The 13,527-nt window shown below is 33.2% G+C and overlaps 1 protein-coding gene across 5 annotated transcripts in view; it reads left to right on the forward strand.

The window, feature by feature from the left end:
* The first annotated feature begins 1,071 nt into the window (after positions 1-1,071).
* The window catches only part of LOC149786612 (ribosomal biogenesis protein LAS1L-like), a 50,784-nt gene continuing 38,328 nt past the window's right edge, over positions 1,072-13,527 (forward strand). For 3 of the 5 annotated variants that reach the window (XM_089977120.1, XM_089977117.1, XM_089977118.1), the window contains exons 1-5: positions 1,072-1,200; positions 5,359-5,451; positions 10,655-10,798; positions 11,519-11,591; positions 12,690-12,800. In XM_089977120.1, coding sequence (XP_089833246.1) covers positions 1,148-1,200; positions 5,359-5,451; positions 10,655-10,798; positions 11,519-11,591; positions 12,690-12,800 — 474 coding nt within the window. In that variant the 5' untranslated portion in view covers positions 1,072-1,147. The remainder of the gene's footprint in view (positions 1,201-5,358; positions 5,452-10,654; positions 10,799-11,518; positions 11,592-12,689; positions 12,801-13,527) is intronic. The other 2 variants (XM_089977121.1, XM_089977119.1) reach the window with 2 other exon arrangements.

Below are 13,527 nucleotides of genomic sequence, written 5' to 3' on the forward strand. Positions count from 1 at the left end.
ATGACGAATGGTCAGTGAACTATCAAATTGTAGTTCAGAAACCTTACAGACAGGAAATACTTAGTCTAGCATATGACACTCCAATGGCTGGTCATTTAGGGATCAATAAAACTTATCACAAGATCTTATCTCACTTCTGTTGGCCAAAAATCAAAAGTGATATTGCCAAATACTGTAGATTTTGTCATACTTGTCAAATGGTAGGAAAACCAAATCAGAAGATTCCCAAGGCTCATCTAAAACCTATTCATGCCTTTGACGAAAAATTGAGTTGAATTATGGTAGATTGTGTTTTTCCCTTACCTAATACCAAGTTTTAAGAAAAGAAGTAAACAAACAAACTAGGTAAGTGAAAGTGTGTTGGTCCACTTCCCGTCGATGCTCTTCATTTGCTTATCAAGCTAAATTTTATCTGTGTGATAATATCTACTGTTCTTATATGCTCGAGATGGGGTGGGGTTAATTATATGTGATGAATTATTCTATAAGATATAGATTTGTATTCCTTATAGACAACAATTGTGTTTTTAGTGCTTACTGATTTTCTACTTGCTAAACAATTACTTAACGGCGATTTATCTTCTGTAATAACATTCACATTAAGAGTACCATCTGGGTGCTGGTCCGAGCAACGGACATTTATTACAAATAAATTTTTGTTTGTTTGTTGTTGTTATTTTTTTCTATTTTTTTTTCTTTTTCCTCTTGCTAGTTTGCAGTAGTGCAAACTCTCACAATATATAAACGCCTTGCCTAAACTATTTCTTTCTATCAGCAACTCGTGCAGTCATAGCTGTTCCATAATTGCTTCCTGGCGTAAAAATATCAATCAGTATTCTTGCCTCAGCAGCTAGGTATTATATATAGCAATTTGTTGACATATCTTTTCTTGTTGATATGCCTTTCCTTCAAGAGACCAGTAGGATGCTTAGGCGAAGCACACACACACACACACACACACACACACACTGTTAATACCGGTCTCTGAACCGTAATTTAATAATTCATTCAATTGATCATAATTATTAAACGCTTGTAAGAGAACGAGATTTAAGTAGAGCATCTGTTCAACAAGGACGTTTCAGTGGCACGAAAATAAATAACGCGTGCTCGTTTGTGTTTAGTAATTTTTATTAAAGGTTTGTCAATGATTGGAGCAGGTTATCGATCGGAGAGGCGAATATTTCCATGGATAAGCAGGTCTTCTTTTTGTATAACACGTTTGAGAGTAAATGTAATCAAAATGATGACTAGGTCATGTACACATCGCCAAAAACAGTAGACTGTAATATACTTCTCACACGGCCACAATATATGCTACAGTACTGAACAGTACACACATTATGGATGTGGGATCGGGATAGATTAAGTGCCCATTATACATGGGTGGCTGTCTACTACGTGTTGTGTACATCCATATAATCTACTGAACCCCTAGACTACTGAACCCCGTATCGGATTTGATTGAGCCCTTTTATGGCATACCTCACTGATTATATTATTGCATTCGGCCCGCGATTGGACACACTAAATAAACTGATAGGAGAGACCCTTACTCCGCAAAACCCGTCTATGACAGGTATCAGTGTTGTGGACTGAAACCTCAAGTACGAAATCTGCGAGTACGGAAAACCCCTAGTTCTACAACTTGAGACGTATCACATGATATTTTTGGTACTACGTCTTTCTGCCTCAATAACGGTCTTGTGTAGCGCGTTCCCAAATTTGACTGACTTGTACTTTTAAAAGTCTCAAAGTATGCACCATTTCTCCCTGTAATGCATCCCCATGACGTGCTTTATTTTCACCCAGGATGCCTCCCCCCCCCCATATTTTGGTCATCCAAAGCCAGTCTGCAGAATAGTTAAATACTAGACTTGATTAAACAGGCATGAAGCTAGTGTGACTACTTAACAGTTAATCCTTATCACTGTAATTATTATCTTGCGGAAAAGACTGTCTCTCTGAAGGCTACTCTGATGTACTTCAAGGAAACCATGTTCTGTTGAATGTGTATGTAAGCACCTGTGATTGACTGGCAAAGAAACAATGCCCTATTTTGGTATAACAGTGCTTTACTTGAATATAAATCATGAAAGTAATGAAAGTTTTTTCAAATCATCAATATGCCATAAAAATAATAACTGCTACTTAAGTACATGTGATTTCCATAGGGTACTGCAGTATCAATAAAGTAGAGACTTGTAAAGAATGCAGAAAGTTGATTCATAAAAATGAGCTGGCAAAAAATGTTTTCATTTTTAGGAAGTTGGACTTGAGATGAAAATGACAATAATGCCAACAAAAGGACAACACTTAGCAAACATTCCATTTGACTTGTGATATTTGAGTATCAGTACCTAAAGTTTTTGTAAATTTATCTTGACAACAGTTCAAATCTGCAGTCTCAAGCTGCAAATAATTTGGTAACATACATGTACCAAGATTAATTCATCTTTTCTACAGAGCCCATGTTATATTGCATCTTTATTTCTTAGGGCCAACTCTTAAATCATTTAACACTATACTAATTAACACATTTATTTTGAATTAGGTTTTTTTGCACATATGCTGATATATTTTTTTATTCCTTCATTTCGGTAATTTATGTTGATATATGTTGTATTGTGTAATACCAGGTCTTTACTCATTTTAGTTTCTTTTGTGGTAATGGAGATTCTTGATGAATTTATTGTTGTTTTTAGTGTTGTAGCCGGGGTAAAAAAAAATTTTAGATAAAATTTATATAAATAATATCCAAATTTAACAAATATTTTCTTTTGAGAGTGATATTATAACTAGTGAAGAATTAAATCTTGATATATATTAAAATAATGACCTTTTCTATCATTTTGAAAGTGAGGGACTCCTGAATTTACCTTATGTACTCACTTATAAGACAAGCCCAACTGCAAACTAAACATCCATCTCTGCCATCGCATAATGTGCTGGCAGATCTAAATCTGTGCAATTTCTTAGGAGTAATCAGTAGAGCAAACAACATAGACCCTGATCTGCATGAGCATTATTCTACAGTAGATCAGGAACTTTGTTGCTTATAGTTTGACTCAAATTATAAGCAAACTGATAATACTGTATGCCAGAGACTCACAGAAATAGGCTGGGAACTCCTGAAACTTGGTTGAGAACTCTGTGACTTCAAAGATGGCATTGATTATTTGAAATATGACGGATTTTTTATGTGAAATTTGTTGACATTTTTTTGGCAGATGTGCTGTTTCAGTGACTATTTATATCATCAATGAAGTGATTTTCATGAGAAAGATTACTTTTTTAAAGAATCATTGGGCATCAGCCAAGGAGTGACAGTATTACTTTTAAGACAGATGCTTCACTTCACCTTCCTGGCTTGAGTCAACCATGGCCAGTGAGGAATAACATGAGACGCTGGGCAGCACCTTTAACACTGAATATTGATGTTATTTTTAGCACCAAATTCTCAATATAATTATTAAATACTGAATGAAAATTGTTATTGTCACAAGACCAAACAATGTAAAACTATTAGTTTGTGCAAATGAATTTGGACTTGTTATATAGACTGAGAAATGCAATGAGGTTAGAGACTGAACATTAATATAATGGATAACATTTTTTTTCCTCTATATGTCAAAGCAAGATTTTTTTAAAAAGTGTTTTTGAATAATAATAATGAGGACTTTGTATAGCACCGTATCTTTAGAAGCTCTAAGCACTTTACAACATTAGACAACACTTATAAGATAAAAAAACATATAATGATATGATTACAAAAACAAACACCATGAAATTATAAAACATTAAAAAAATATGCTCAGAATATTTCAGGTAGGAAACATTATTAGGTCTTTAAGTTTGTTCTTGCAGTCGAAATACGTGAGTTTTGAGAACACTCTTGAATGTGATCACTGTCTTTGTGTCTAAGTTCAGTGGGCAATTCATTCCATGTTGACTTCAGATGATTACTTTATTAAAGAATGAGTCACAATTTCAGAAGGATAGAAAGGAAAATGAAAATGTGCATGATGATGTTGTTATTACATATTTGGATTAAATTCTCAGTGGCATAATATCACATTAGACATTTGTTAAATCAGAATTTGTTTTTAAAAAATACATTGCAGGTATATAAAAAAGAAACCCAGCATTAGGTTGTCAGTCCCATACCTCTTTGTGTTTCTCTTATTTTCTTTTATTGTCACTTATAATTGGTTTTTAGTAGTAGCAAGCAAAATAAAAATTAATTTTTGCTCATTTATGTACCACAGAATCTGTTTTTGATTACTTATATTCAAGCACATCATGGGGATTATTTTGAAAACAAAGGACTTGTATGCAATTAAGCCAATACAGATTTTAAAACATTGTAAAGAGTTGAATGAATTAATTTTGATACCATTCTTATTAAAGAATAAATCAATAGACAAATTGAAGAAATTTAAAGTTGAATGAGACAGTCTTGCTGTTGAAATTAAAATGAACATGCAGTATTTACTATGACCCTTCACTTAATCCCAAGGTTCACAGTAAATGAAAAATAATTTGAAATCATATATATTTGAAGTCATTTGATATAAAAAAATATAAATTTAGAGCAATCAATACAGATGCAATTAGAGTTATTTTTTATTAGCCTTTGCAAACATATGACTTTGTAATTGGGGGCAGTATACAAGGCATTGTTAATACAAAGGATGTGTACAGTGTATGTAAAATATAACATGAGAAAAATTATTATGAAAAGATATTCCATTTTTGAGCAAAAATGTTCAAAAACTATTGACATATATTTTACAGTAAATGCAATAATAGCAGTCGTTTAGGCTGGATTTTACAAGATCATTAAGATTATGATAACCACCATCATAATCAGTCTCATCACAGTCATCATCATCATTATCCAGGGCTCTCAACAGAATTTCAGGATATTGGGTCCTGACTTCCTGGAGATCAGGGGTCCCCTGCCTTTTTCTGGCATAACATATGAGTCACACTTTCAGAAGGATAGAAAGGAAAATAAAAATGTGCATGATGATTTTGTTATTACATATTTGGATTAAATTCTCAGTGGCATAATATCACATTAGACAGAAACTATTCTTTAGTAATTGTCCAAAATATTTTATATCATACTGCAGTCTACCATCTGCATCCCTGAGAGGTTATATAATAGATTATCAAATAAAGGTGCTTTTTCTGCATACTTTTGATTTTCATGACATTATAAAAACATGACAAGGGAAAACAAAAGACAATCATTCAAATTATGGTTTGCAGTGTAGATAAATTGTATCCATAATTCCATTCTTATAATTGATTTGTTGGGAGACTAATTGAATCACTATATTGATGTTGCAGAGAGGAGTTCAAGAGCATCTATGAAGAGTTATTTAGTAATGATCCTGAACTTCAGCAGCATGCCCTGAACAGAATCTGTGTTTGGCAAAGCAGGTACTCCACCAGCCCATGTTCTGATTAATAATTAGCTGTTTGATAAATTTATTTGAAATGTTCACCTTGATAAATTTATTTGAAATGTTCACCTTGTAGTTTATAATCTTATTCATAAATCTTAAACTGTCTTTGTAAATGAAAAAATAATTTGTCATCTCCATCCTGTCTTCAGTACTTGATCATACTGTAGTTGTAGATTTTTGGGTAAAATCCATGCTTCATTAATATATCTTTGCTCACAGTCAGTTTTGTGTTCATGATGCCTTGTATTTTGTTTGACATGCACATTATACAGCACTGTCTCAGATAATAAGGGAGTACTTTATAATGAAGGGCCATATAGTGATGGAGTACTTATTAGAAAGGGCATCATAATGAGGGAAGATTGTATAATCAAAGGCTTTATAGTGATGGAGTACTTATTAAAAAGGGCATCATAATGAGGGAAGGCTATAATCAAAGGCTTTATAGTGATGGAGTACTTATTAGAAAGGGCATCATAATGAGGGAAGACTATAATTAAAGGCTTTATAGTGAGGGAGTGATGTATAATGAATAACAGTATTTTGAGGAATTACAGTATAATGAAGCCCTTATTGTAAAAGAATACTGTATAATGAAGGACCAAATGGCAAAGGATTGCTGTGTAATGAAGGGTCTTTTAAAGTAAAGAAGGAGTACTGTATAACAAAGGGCCTCATGATCAGGGAGTACTGCATAATGAAGGATCTTATTGTAACATAGTGTTCTATAGTTTAAAATAATTAATAAAGATTCTGGAGAATCAAAGACTTAAACAGCTAAGTTCAGAATTCTTCCATGTTCTTCTTAAAGATGTTGTGGTTCATATGGGGTGGATCTTTTTTGTCTAAAAATGAAAATGTCCTACAGGTTACATTTGTTAATGCCTCATATTAAAAGAGAATCAAGACTAAAAAATTGGATGTTTTATCTGCTTTGTGTTCCTTACATCAAAATCAAAGGCTGTAAGATATTTTAAATGTTATATGAAATTTGATTTTTATTATTTATAAGAATTTTGTATTCAGGAATGCACATTTGCTTCATATGTTGTCATATCATTCGTACAGTACATCTTATGTACAGTTTGAAAAATACAATGTAGGATATTTATCATTTTGCTTATAGGATGTTAATTTAATTTGGTTTGTTAGTAAGTTCATGATCACATTAAATATTTCTTGCTAAGCAAGTGCAGGTACATCTGTATTTTCTCAGGAAATTAAGTATCAGTTCACATTCATCTGACATATGCTACATCTTTGTTTAATTGCTTGCAAACATACTGAGACTTTTACTTGAATATGAGAAAGCAGGCCTCCTTAGGTTGTGCCCAAAAACTTAAGTTGATGGAAAAACTGTTTTGTAAAACATGATCCAAAATTAGCAAGCCATTACAGATTTATTTTGTAGAAATAATTTTTGGTGTCTAAAGTAAGTGTCCAGAGTCATAAAAAAATATGGTACAAACTCATGCACAAGTCATCATACATATGCAGTAGACTCTCAATTATCTGAAGTCTGGTTGACTAGAAGAAAACTTAAGATAATATTGGGGTTCGAATAAAGGTACCTCAGATCATGAAGGTTTAGGTGTACACCAAGTTGAATACATGTTTTCCTACACTGATTATTTTAGCTCTTTCCAGTTTTGTATAATGAAAATTTGATACACCACTACCTCGATAACTTGCACCTTGATAACTCGCGAACCCGGTTATAAAGCAAGGTCAGGTGTGGATACCATTTTATTAAAATCAGAAAATGCCCAACAAAAATTTATCCCCATTTCCTGAACTTGAAAAAAATCGCAATCAAAACTGGTAACTGGAATGTTGATATATCACTGGTTTTATGGTCAAAAATGGTAGATATGACCTGGAAACTTTAATTAACGTTTTGAAATTATCAACTTTTATTAAGAAGTCATATAATCGGTTACATTTTCTTTCCCAAACAATATTTTTTAGTACACAGTAATTAAAGATATTCAAGGAAATTTCAATCAATGAAAATTTCACTTATGCCTAGTGTAGGCAGTACATTAATAGTTATGTGCCAATTAAATAATTTGTATTAAGTGAAATTTGTGTTTTAATTCTATATTTTAGTTCCACTTAGGTGGCGCTCTACAGTTTCATATTTTGCATAGGTTAGGATTTTAAAGAAAAAGAATTTCCATGGTTTTCTTCACTGGTTATACTGGCTATTTAAAAAAGACCTTTTATATCTTAGGTATAATTCAAAGAACCTTTAATTCCCGTTATTTTGATGTATGATTGATGGGTGTACTATGGGTTATAGAGTATACAGCTTGGCCTTACTTCAGATGTGCACCTTTCAAAAAAGTGCTAGCTCTACTTGGTCATTTTCACTTCTTGAACATCAGAGGTAAATTGTACAAAAAAGAGCCAATATCTCTTTTTTACATTTTATATATTTGGTAATTCATTCATTGCACTTTCAGAAGCTGGTATTGTCTAGTCTGGCAAAATTCATTTTCCCTGTTTTAATAGCTACTATGTATAGTGTACTTTATACTAATTCAGTTATTTTAGTTAGCAGTTTGCTTTAATCATGTAAAATTTCTAAAACTACAATATCCAAAGAAATATCATTCACATTACATTAATGTAGCATAGAGGTATGCCAACATTCTCTCCATTGTGCATGTTTTAAATGCAACATACTTCACCTTACGTATGTCACTCTCTCAAAAGTACATATTAACTGGTGAGCGCCCCCTTAAGCATAATCATCATAAATGCAATGTGTATTTAAATGTAAAATGTGTCAATCTACTGTAACAGCTATGTCTGCAAGCATTTCTCTGTAAACCTAATTAAGTGTCTACCGTGTTTTGATAACTGACTTGCGGAAGTATTTGTTGTATTGTTGCACTGATTTAAAAGCTGGCCTCCTTTGTATTATCATGTTAATTATGTCTTTTGAATCAAATAAAGAAGGTGGAATTTTTAAAAAAGTTAAAAGGCACACAAGTTCTACATACTTCAAATCTAGCATCCCCGGTCCTATGTCGGGTGAACTCACCTCATTTGATCAGTGGATCACTGTTATAAATTTTATTGTGTATGTAACATAAACTACCTTAAATTAACCAACTCTTTCATAACTGTGATCAAAGATAGCAAGGCAACCAAGTGAAGCGAATACTTTGTAAAATAAATAGCTTGGTTTCACAGATATGGACTATTGTGGGCAAGCAATTTTCAGAGAATTTCTGAACTGACACTTAGAGATATCCTTAAGGATGATAAGAAGTTTCACTCTTACTTTCAGTTAAATCACGACATCAATATTGTACTAATTGAACAATACAAAATTGTTGTTGTTGTTGTTGGGTTTAATGCCATTTTTCAGCACACGATTGGCTATACATGGCGGCCAGTATTAATGGTATAGGAAGATCCCGGAAAGAACCACCAACCCACGAGAAGCTACTGGCAAGCTTTCTCACATACCCACATTAGCCGCAATACAAAATTGAATTTCGATGTAGGCGATTATCTTACGAAACAAATGTCGCTATTTTTTGGAAAAAAAAGGAATCTTGTTTGCTGGTATATCAACAGATAGTCTAGTTTATGGCTACTTTGACTCGCGACTTGCTAATATACTATTTAATTCCACTCCGGTAACCAGACTAATCAACAAAATAAAAAGCAGTGACATAATTCATGTTTTCGCGTACACATGATGGTTTTTGAAACCAGTTGGAATGAGCTTTAACATTTTGGAAATTTTGAAAATAAATGTTATTTATACAGAATAACAAACAGCTTCATTAGAAAAAGTGCGATACTAACAATTATTATTGACATGATTGTAAAAGGAGGATTCATTCATTAAATGGCCCAGTTCCTGGCCCCCCCCCCCATTTTCTCGATGTATAAGTGGATTTTTTCAATTTTTGGAGGTCCCTTGATAACTCGTGCCCTTGTTTATAGTGCAGTCTATGTTTGTGGACCCCATTGTGCACAAGTTATCAAGAGAGAAGTGTATCAGGGTCTCCAGCATATTTATGCCACTTCAGAGTTGCCTCTTCAATCTCATCGAGGTCCAGGATTTCATTGCATTCCATTTTAGCCCATATTTCATGTACACATCTTTAATTCTTTGTTTTTCTGCCATGTTGATAGCATGTTTGCTGGAATGTTGTACTGCTTGGTAATCATGGTCTAGTTTCCTGACTGACACTGCACAAATTCATGGATGGCATTACATTTGGTTTCTCAACATTTTGACTCCCTTTTCCACATTGTACCTTCTCCTGTTTCCATGACTTGGTGATACAGACTCAATGTAGTAAGCAGAGTGACTTCCTATAGATGTTTTGAAAATTAGTTTAATGTAGCTTTCATATGGTTTATATGACTTTCTGACTTTCTTTTATCAAACCTACTTTTCATAAAATTATTTCCTTTAATTGAATTAATTAAAGGGTTATAAAAAAATGAGTCAATTGATGGATTAGTGACAGAAAGTAAACATCAGCTGCTTTTTAATCAATTAGTACTCACAGTTTGGGCTAAGATGTGTCACAGTTTAGGAATTCAGACACACCACTCATGACATGTTTTTACACTTCAGATATTGTGTCACAATTTTAATAGGATTGGAGAATTTTGAACTGCTAAGTTTGATTAAACAGGTGAATTCAAATAATCAATTTTTGTATGTAGATATAAACATGGAATAAATTCAACTAGGACTTGACAAATAGTATGGATAATAAAGAGTATTTCAATAATAAGAGTTCAAATAACTGAGTCTGCTGAATATATTTATGTCCTACTTTACAGCCATTTTTCAATTATCACTTCTCTTTGCTTGTTTTTTAATCTCATGTTTGTTGATTTCTTTATCATTGAAACATGTAGAAGTCAAATATCTATATTGGTTTTTGTGTTTATTGTTTGTTTTGTAGATATAAGTTTTGTTTCTTCCACTGACAAAGAGATTGTCTAGCTTGAAATGTTGGAAATATCTGCCTCAGCAAGCTTTAGGAAGAATTGCACTATTGCAGTTAATGAAACATTTAAATTTTATCTTTCGATAAATTCAGTTATTGTTCAGTTGAAAAACTCTGCATTTAAACTTTTGTTTCATTAAAACCCAGATAGCATCTTTCGTTTCACATTACATTTTTTTCTTACAGGGCTTTGCATAAGCTGTCAGTTGCCATAGATAGCACATACACAATAATTAGTGCCAATTTGACCTATCAGAGGTCATTAAATCACCAGGATGATGTCGATGTAAATTTGAGGCTAAGGAAAGACTACAGTCTGGCTCTTATAAGGTAACAGGAATAGTTATTTTTACATGACATTTTTTTTTTTTTACATTTGTTTAAAAATTTCTGCTGTGTTTAATTCTTAGGGTGCTTGTGGAAATTGTTAGTGTGCCTTTGTCTATATAGTCTCTTAAGCATGTCTAGTTCTAGGGTTCTAGGGCTATGTGATGGCTGCAAACATATTCTTTGTTGTAATGTTCAGGGACTAGGTAGTGGAAGTAGGCAGATTCCTTGCCATTTGCTATAACATTATATACTTGAGATACCACTCTGAACAAACATCTGTGCAGCAGAAATCTTTAAAGAATGGCTCATATGCATATTGTATGCAATACATTTTATTAGATATGAAACACTGATAAATCTATTGAATCAAACTTCTATGGGACCAAAAATGTATGCACATGAAAAAACATGAATTTATGGAATTGTTTTATTAATTTATTTTTAATGACTGGAATCATGTTTTATTAAATTGTTTTTCTGGATGGGAATTATTTTCTGTTAATTAATTTGTTTTAGGGATGGGAATTATGCTAATTAATTTGTTGTTTTGGGATTGAAATTATGTTCTGTTTTGTAAATTAATTATTTTCGGGACTGAAATTATTATCAAGACTTTGAAGTAGCTAGGGTTCAAATTTGCTGCTGAAGTCAGTAAAAGTAAAGAAAGTGATTTTTGAATGCAAATATTCACATAAATTACCATAGTATTTTTATACACAGGTTTGTGAATCATTTAACAGAGAAGAATCAAACCAAACAGTATGCTCAACCAATTCACATTCTGGCAGCAGAGGTAATCCATCACTGTTTTGCTAACTTTAATGCATTCTCATGATGTCTTCATCATGCGTGTCATCAATATTTTGTTCCAATTTTGGTTAAACATTTTCTGTATTCTCACACTATATACTTGCTTATAAGTTAATTCCATCTGCAAATAACAGACTTTGATCTGCTATTGCATAATTTGCTGGGTGCTTATAAGTTGATTCCAACTGCAGATAACATAGACTTTGATCTGCTCTCGCATAATTTGCTGGGTGCTTATAAGTTGAGTCCAACTGCAAATAACATAGACTTTGATCTGCCATCGCATAATTGGCTGGGTCTGTATTGTTTGGTCTGCTGATTACTCCAAAATAATGGCATAGACCTATATCTGTCAGCACATTGTGTGATGACAGGTCTGGGTCTGTGCAACTTGCATTTGAACTTAACTTATTAGCAAGCATTTATGGTAAGTACCAATGCTCCAAGGGATTGTTGTCATATTTTGTAGATTCAAATCTATGGACTTCAGTCTACCCATTGCTCATGAGGTAGCGTCAAGGTCATTCAGATATTTAGAGAAAGATTTGGTTGGCTTTTTGGTATATCATTAGTACCAGACTTTTGAACAGTTGCTGTGATAATGGGAGCCATTTTGCATTGACCTTCGATATTTGTAGCCTCCTCTACCTCCTAAAGCAAAAACAAGTTTATTAAAAGGTATAGATGTGTCTTTGGTTAAAATGTTTTAGTAAAATGATCATGAGTTGGAAGCCATTGAAGGGGATTCCTGCTACATATACTTGCAGGGTTAAATCTGTAAGAATATGATTGCTTATCTACGCAACACACTCATCTATCTGTGCCTGAATCAAGGCCTGTTTAGTAAAATTAATACTCAGTTTATTGATTAGTGGACTGAGAGAAGGCCAGACAGGTTTTAGCCATTCCAGAGAAAAATATGCCTTCTGTCATAGTTGCATACCATATGTAGCTGGTGTTTAGCCTTCAGTGATTGATCTTTTGAAAGTGTTTTGTTCTTGTGGGTGGTGAATAAAATTTGCCAACTTTTGTCCCATCATTCTCTATCTTTTGACAATAATGTCTGCCTGTGTTTTTTCAGATTGGTGTTCCAGAATGGATAGTAGAACTTCGTCATGATGCTACACATGGTGCTCTTCCCTCCCTGCCTGTTCTCAGAGCAGGTGCTAGGTGGGCATTGAATTGGCTCAAGGTGATCAGCTGTTTACAATCATGCACAATTTTTTTTTAACTGTAGTGCTACTTCCCAAACATTTTAACCTCTTATGCTGTTAATCTTACATTAAGCTACAACCTTTAATATCCAGCCAGACTTCTTAATGGCATTACCTAAGTGCTGGTAGCTGGGTAATTTAATTACCTTAATCTGCAAGAGCAGCCAGTGTAGTTTGCTGCCGTCTGTACCACCATTAAGGAATCACCCCAAGACACCTCCATTACTTTCAAATATTTACCTGACACTTCCAATTTTATGGAATGTCCTGTTTTTATTTTCTCTTCCTATTATTTCCTGTGCATATTTACCCTCACCTCCTAAACCGTCTCCCTTAAGAACCCAACAATTCATCCGTTATATTGATTAAGAGAACTTGTACTATTCATTTGGTAGATAAGATATAAAATATACACTTATCCTTTCTTAAGGGAGGCTGCATAGATCTTGTGTGATTGACAATCTGGGCATAAGATTGAAATTATGGAATTTGAAGCAGTTATATCCAATTTGTTTATGTCCATTACCAGGGCAGTCAACCTGAATTGAATTAAGCAACCTACTTTTTTTTGCTGTTTGTTTTGGGCACTGTTTGTTTCAGACACCAAAAATTGTTTCCAGAATAATTTTTCTTGCTTTATAATTATCAGATGTAATAAGATCTGCTTTTTGTTTTTGGACTTAATTGTTGTTCTCCATTGATTTG

This window comes from Sinohyriopsis cumingii, chromosome 12 (assembly GCF_028554795.1).
Source record: "Sinohyriopsis cumingii isolate HCF-2022 chromosome 12, ASM2855479v2, whole genome shotgun sequence".
Taxonomy (NCBI): Eukaryota; Metazoa; Mollusca; class Bivalvia; order Unionida; family Unionidae; genus Sinohyriopsis; species Sinohyriopsis cumingii.